Source organism: Poecilia latipinna, unplaced genomic scaffold (assembly GCF_001443285.1).
Source record: "Poecilia latipinna isolate Pla-1442-1.1 unplaced genomic scaffold, P_latipinna-1.0 Scaffold1256, whole genome shotgun sequence".
Taxonomy (NCBI): Eukaryota; Metazoa; Chordata; class Actinopteri; order Cyprinodontiformes; family Poeciliidae; genus Poecilia; species Poecilia latipinna.
This window is the reverse complement of record NW_015113872.1, coordinates 145,381-152,768: the sequence shown is the minus strand read 5'-3', so window position 1 is coordinate 152,768 and position 7,388 is coordinate 145,381. Positions and strand designations below refer to the sequence as shown.

General features: G+C 37.6%; 1 protein-coding gene across 1 annotated transcript; it reads right to left on the bottom strand.

The window, feature by feature from the left end:
• Nucleotides 1–2,829: 2,829 nt before the first annotated feature.
• On the bottom strand, nt 2,830–5,882 carry LOC106961034 (translation initiation factor IF-2). The gene is made up of 5 exons (XM_015054512.1): nt 5,156–5,882; nt 3,662–3,720; nt 3,499–3,582; nt 3,347–3,423; nt 2,830–2,966 (listed from the first exon to the last, which is right to left on the bottom strand). Exons 1-5 carry the CDS (start codon nt 5,464–5,466, stop codon nt 2,922–2,924), a joined length of 576 nt encoding a protein of 191 aa, XP_014909998.1. The 5' UTR covers nt 5,467–5,882; the 3' UTR covers nt 2,830–2,921.
• Between the last annotated feature and the right edge of the window lie 1,506 nt (nt 5,883–7,388).

Sequence of the window (7,388 nt, the reverse complement as noted above, 5' to 3'; positions counted from 1 at the left end):
ATTTGCTGCCATATCCATGTTTTTAAAATGTATCTGGTTCTTCACTATTTCTGGCCAAAGTTATTCTCCAGATGTCCATTGCAGGTCCTTTATCTAAATAAACTAAAGAAATAAAAAAAATTGTTGAACTTTTGTCTAGGCTAAAAAAGATTCAGCTACTAGGTTGATAACTCAAACTCAAATTATGTTTGATCCAAAAGTTTTCATACAGACTAAAAAGTATTTTATAACATCCAGAGGGTGAAGAGTCTGCAGGATGAAAGAAGATTTGGGTCATTAAAAAATTAAAAAAATCTGGTTTTAATTTAACTTCAGAAAAGGTCAAAATTCTGAATTAAAGTGAAATTAAATTAAAGCCAAAATTTGAAGAAAAGAGGTCATACTAACAAAAACTACTACAGTTCTGTCCATTTTTTCACTAATCATGAATCTACTCTAAGCACATCACATCAAAACATCTGAAATAAAAAAGTCACATTTTGTCTTTCGTAGAACAGCCTAGAAAGAATCAGAGGAGATTTTAATCTTCAGCTATTTCTCTTCATCAAATAAATGCTATTGCAAATTAAAGAATAGCAAATTAAAACCAGACAACAAATTAAATTAAAACATCAAATGTTTTCTTAATTAAATAAATCTTCTAAGATGCAATGTGAATAAAAATCCCAACAAAATATCAAGATAAGAGAGAAATCAGGACGAGAAATAATCTTTATTCTCGTTTTTAAAGTCTTCCATTGCTGCTGGAAAAAGTAAACTTGAAAATATGTTTTGCATCTTAATATCACATCACAAAACAGGAAAAATGACTTATCAAAGTGTTAGTTACTGCAGTTATTTCAGAAGCAGTTCATATCAGCTTCTTGATGATAAAACATCTTCAATATTAAAAATAATTAAAATTTATGTTAATTTAATTCTTAGTTTAAGAATGACTTATTTTCTAAAACATACTGAAAATAATAACATAATATAATGACCTTGAAATTATTTTTTTCTTTATCAAAATTCACTAACGGTGTTATTTGCATTCATTTAATGATACTTTTGATCACAATTCATCTGTGGCTGCAGATTACAGATTTATTAGATGGAACAAAAAATAAGTTCTAAGCTTTTACTAAGATCAGTTGGAGATTGTTTAACATCTTTAACCAGATGGTCAAACAAAATAAGGCAGATTGCAGTCGATAAATAATAAAAATAAATAAATAAAAAAAACATAGTCACATTCCTGTGTGTCATCTTTCTGACGTTTTGACGTTTACAAGAGACTCTGAACGCACCATCCGCTTTACAGGAAGGTTTACAGCTAAAGACTACAAACATGGCGGCGCGTTTGTTCCTGTTCAGACGTCTTAAAGATCTCTGGCGCATGCGCAGATCTGCAGTTTCGTTCTCCTGACGTGACATTTAAATTATGCATACCGGAGGCAGAAGCACGACTCTGACATTTAGCTCGGTTTGCTTTTAATTTGTTCATTTGCGTCTGATGAAAACAACTCAAACGTAAAAAGCAAAAATAATTTAAACTAAAACAGTGAAAAATCAGCTTCCGCTCCTCTCAGACCGCCGCTGTTTAACTGCGACATTAAAGCGCTGCTGTGATTTTAAAGCCCAGAGACGTGAGGATTAAATTAGGAGGGTTTTATTGTGGTTTTCTATAAAGAACCAAATGTTCTTTTAACTCCAGCGTTGCGTGATCATCATCATCATCATCCTCTCCACCCAGACGCTTCCTCTGATTCAGGCAGAGTGCGACCTCTGCTGGTGAAAAGCAGAACTACAGAGACTCTGACTGATGACGGCGCGTTAGAGCCATTAGACACAGAAAAACAGGAGCATATTTAAACCAAAAAACCCGCAGAAATTTAAAGATTATTACCAGAAACTTTCTAGAAAAAACGTAGAAACTTAAGAGATTAAATAGTTTAAAACTTACTAGAAAAATAATCATTTTTTTTTACGTCGATCTCAGATATTTTCTGGAAAAAAGTGGAAATTTCCGAACTTGAAAGGTAAAAAATGTGCTAAAAGAAAAAGAAAAAGAAAAAGATGAGGACATTATGAGATTAGTCTCATAAAATTGAAAATATCTGAGTATGAAAAGTCAAAAATTTTCTGGGAGAAAACTCAGAATTGTTTAGATTAATCTCAGAAAATTTGCTAGAAAAAAACTGGGAAATTTAAGAGCTTGAAAATTTCCTAGAAAAAAAACAACTCAGAAACTTTTTTCCTTTATTTAACCAGGTAAACCCCATTGAGATCTAGATCTCATTTTGAGATTAATCAGAAATTTCTTGAAAATATATGCTAATTTTTGAGTTTCAAAAGTAGAAAATGTTTCACTTTTGGAGCTCAGAAATTGTTTTCCATCCATTTATCCATCCATCCATCCATCCATCCATCCATCCATCCATCCATCCATCCATTGATTTCTTTAGTCATTTTTAAATGGTTCAACAAACCCGTTTCTGTCCATTCATTGAATAAAGTTGCTGTTTTGTTTCTCCTTTTTTAAACTTTATTTCTTCTATAACATAATTTATATACAAACACAAAATATAGAGCAGACATTTATACAAAATATGATCTATAAAGAGCGTTAAACATACCATCTGCTGCAGGTTTTACTGATTAAATGCAGAATTTAAAATGGTTCTGATCAGAGGTTTCCATCCACCATCAGGAAAGAACCTCAACAATGGCAAAGTATGGTGGTGGCAGCATCATGATGAGGGATGTTCCACCATAAGCTGTACTGTTGAAAGATGTTTGTTGTGTAATAATTAAACTCAGAAGTGTTCAGACGAATCATTTAAAACTAATGTTCCTGCTGATGGATGGAAACCTTTGCCTTGGCGTTGTGTTCAGCAGGAGTTGAGCTGCCAGGTGAGGCCAGTAGGAGGCGCTGTGGGCGGTCACCTGGTCAGAACAGGCGCTTCTTCCATCAGCTGCTTCCTCACCTGGAACACAAGCAGGAAGTGAAGATCTGCACTTCCTGGATGGATTCAGCGTCAGAGTCAGACACACTAACTGATGTAAATATTAACATTTATTTCACATTTCAGGAACATGGGAAATATTTAAGAAACTTAACAGAGTTACAAATATTTACTTCAGAAAATCAGAAAAGAGAATCAGATAAAATAATAAATTAGTGAACAAAAGTAAATAATTTGGCATTAAAACTATCTCCTAAATGAAAAGTTTTTCTTTTTCTCAGTTTTTTAAATGCATTTTTGACATATTTAATAATAAACAGTGAAATGCAGGAGATTGAGGTTAAACATTTTGTGGTCTGTGTGATCAGGACGTTCCCTGCAGGATGTTCCAGGTGTCACACCTGTTTCTGTTTCCTCTTGGCTTGCATCATTTCCTGTTGCTGCTTCAGCCTCACTTCCTCCAGACTCATGCAGCCGCCTGCGAACGCAGCACAAAGCGCAGTCAGAGAGGCGGCCCTGAACGCACCGCCTGCGAGGCGTTCGGGTGTCTCACCAACGCTGCTGGGGTTGATGGAGACGTAAGCCATGGCTCTGCTCAGGCGCAGCTCCTCCAGAGCAGCTAGCTCTGCCTCCGCCTCTGCTCAGCCAATCAGACGGCAGAGATTACTCAGACTGTCACCGATACTCAGAGGCTCAAACTGCAACAGGAAACTCACTTTTCTGGATTTCTCTCCGTTTCTTTGGGTTTGGAGGGATGACGGTGAACGCCTTGTGACTGAAACACAGAGAGGGTTTAAACAAGAAGCTGAAAACACTAAAACCAACAAAAACTGTGATTTTCAAATGATCCGGCTCTTTTCCCAGGGCGGCATGTCAGCAGGGGGAGGCAGGATCCATCAGTGGAGCTCTGGATGATTTTTGCTTTGTTTTAATGTGTTTATCATGAACAGTGTTTATTATGGCACATAGATGAGAAATGCAAAGTTTAAGCACTGTAAAAAACTACAGTGTGATTTGAAGTTAGCGTATCTAAGGCTAAGCTGAAGGGATTTTTCTCTGTATTCTTGTAATATTGTGACTTTAATCTCGTAATACTTCAACTTCATTTTCATATAGTTTCAACTTTATTCTTGCCAACAGAAACCCAGTTAGCGATGATCTGGTCATCATCCTAAATTCATCTGCAGAAACTGAGCTGAAAACATAATTTTATTGCAAGTCCTTCAGAAACACATCAAATATATGGACCTGATCCAGGACGGTTTATTCTTTCTGCATCGTTGATTCAGATTTTTCTGGAGTTTGTTGTGCAGAACCGACCGTGTTTTGCCTGACTGCAGCAGTTTCAGGAAACCTGGTGGGATTAACCTGCAGCAGATGGAGACGAAGCCTCTGGCAGCAGCGGCGGGATATTTCAGGAACGCTCCGGCGTTTCACAGCGGGAAGCACGAAAAGTCTCCAAACACAAACACAGGCAGCCATGATGGGTTCTTAACCAAACCAGTAATTCATTCAATGAACTGAAGGATAAACGGGATTTATTTCTGGATTTCAGCTCTAAAATCAAAAAATGAGCAAAATAGATATTTTATCCAGACTGAGGAGAGCAGAAAAATGACAAAAACACCTGAAAAGTAAAAAGTTTCTGTCTGGTTGTTTACAGCATGAATGAAGAATTTAAACAAGATGATCATAAAATAGACAGATTAATTTAAAACCAAAAAACATGTTTAGAGGAAATAAAAGACAGTAAGTTGAAATCTATTAATATGGATTTAATTTGTAAATTTCTGATGTCACCACTTTTTTTTTTATAATGTTTTATACAAAAAAAGAAAAGAAAAAAAGAAAAATTACTTTTGGTGAAAAAATGACTGAGGACATTATTTTAGGAAGCTGATTGTATTATAACTTTCTCTCTGTGTTTTATTTAGAGACTTTTCCTTTCATCCAGAGTCCAGAGCAGGAACGGCGTGCTGGCTAAGCCCCTCCTCCTGCCACCCTTCAACCAATCACAATGCAAGCAGTTATCTGTCGTTTTTATTTGTAGCACAAAGCAGGTAATATTTTCTCCCAGTTATCAACAGCGACTGAACAGAAACTCACTAAAATGTCAGTAACAAACTGATGCCGCCCTGGGTAGCTGCCCATAAAAGGCCCTTACAGAACCCATAAAACACTGACTGCGCACACTGACTCGCTGTGCTCACCTCTGGATCGCGGGCCTCCCGCCGGGCCCGGGGCCCCGCTGCTCCCCCAGACCCGGACACCCGGCGCCCTCCCGGGCGTCCGGCTGCCTCACCGAGCTGCTGGCCCTGCGGCGCTCCGGCTCGGTTCTGGGTTTGGCTCCTGCTGGTTTGGGGGCAGCAGATGAGGACCTGGCCCTTGGTTTGGGCCCCTGGGCCCCCGCCGCTGCCGCCGGGCCCCTCTTGTCCCTCGGCGGCTCCGCTGCCGGCCTCGCCGCTCGGCTTCTCTTCGACGCCTCCGCCTGTTTGGGCTTCACCATCAGCGTTGAAGGCATTTCTAACTGGAAACTTTTAGTTTGTGTCCAACTCCTGATCTGCTCAGGAAATTCTTCATCCTCCTCATCTTCCTCACTACTTAACCCTTAAACAACCAAACAAAAACAAACAAATAAATCTTTCAACTTTTTTTCCTTTCTTGATCCGGTTGCTATGGAGCTGGCTCCCGGGCAACTACAGGCAAACCCAACAAGCTGTACCGGAAAGGGTATTATTTAGACTTTCGTAATAAAAGCATCCATGCTCTGCCAAATCTGCAAATCTTTGAAGAGGAATGAAAAAAACGCTCTGATCAAATTGGATTTTGTGGCCAAAATCAGGAAAATATGACAAAATCATCTATCAAACTTTGAAAAAATAAACATCCAAAACAATGTTCAACTCATTTAACTTAAAAACGACTTTATTTATCACAAAAGAGAATTAAAAGTTGAGGACAGGAAGGAGCTCCACTAGCAGTCAGTGTTGCAGTCTTGCAAAGACTCTGAGGAGGCCTCTGACTGAAGACTGTTGCTAAGTGACCATCATGACATGCTATCAGCTCAGTATCCAGGAAACAGAGTTGATATTCCACAGTAACATGTCTGCCTCTGCTGATCCGCCTCCTTTGTTTTTGCCGCTCCTCTTTAAATCTGGATGTAGTCAGAAAGATGTTGGAGTTGGAGATAAGACCCCTGCAGATGCATGGAAGAGACAGTTTGACCTTCCTTCTCTTTGGCATCAAAATAAATTTACTATATTCTGTTTATCTATTTGTTTGTTTATTTTTGTGTCATTTTTATGCCCTTTATTGTTTTTCAGTTTTTGTATAAACTACAGTTTAATTTCTCACCTCCTGTCCATCAGAACAATGAACTACATTAGCGATAAAACAGTTCTTCTTATTGAAGCTGTTTATTTGTGTAAAAGCATTTTATTTTGAAGGGCCGGTGACCTTGTTTCCGGTCAACCTGACTGGCTGCGCAGCCGCAGATTAGATGACGCAGCGGAGTCTCTGCAGGTGGTTGTTGGCTCACCTGTTGGAGGATCATCAGATTACTGACACGCGACCCCGCTCATGTCACAAGAGCGCATGCGCAGTCAAACCGCAGACTGAAACCGTTTCCTCCAAGCGGCCATGTTTTCCTGGAAGCTCAGGTTTCTTTCTGAGTTTCTCTTAGGACTTCTTCTCTAATTTCAAATCAAGAATCAAACTGAAGATTTATTTAATTGTAGATATTATTTTATAATTATAGTAAAAGTGAGTGTAGAATACAAAGTGACTTCCAAAGGACAGTTCGCTGAAAACAGTTTAAAAGTCAACAGTTTCTGAAATTAAACATGAAAACTGACTGAACTGAATGATGATGCATCTCTGACTAAATCAGCAGTTACACTGTAAAAACTGACTGCAACCTGAAGTTAAATGCATTTTATCTCTTAAACTCAAGTTATTATAATTGCACAGGTTTTCAAATGTTTAACTTGTAGTTTTAAAATTATCCTAATTGTTTAATAAGAATCAAAATAAAACATTTAAAATGTTGTTTTTTGTCACTTCATGGAGAGGAAGATTAGATTATTCATTCTGTAGAATATGATTTTATGTTTAAAATAATCCTGATTTCAATCCTCTGAGTTGTTTTATATTAAAAGAATCTTCAAAACTTAACAGGACAGTTAATCTTCTTACAGGGAAATATGAAAGTCTGGACTAAGATTTTTACTTGACGTCAATAAAGAAACAGATAAATAAAAACAAATTATTATCCAAACTGACTGATTGTTATCCTGAAATAAGTTTAGTTTCTGTTTTATCTTGACTTAAAGTCTGGACTCAGGTGATGTCTGTTGGTTTATTATTCAAATAAAAGCAGAAGCATCTGCTGCACATTAACAGAAACAACTGAACCCAGTATGTAAAGTTTCTCTATCATGATAA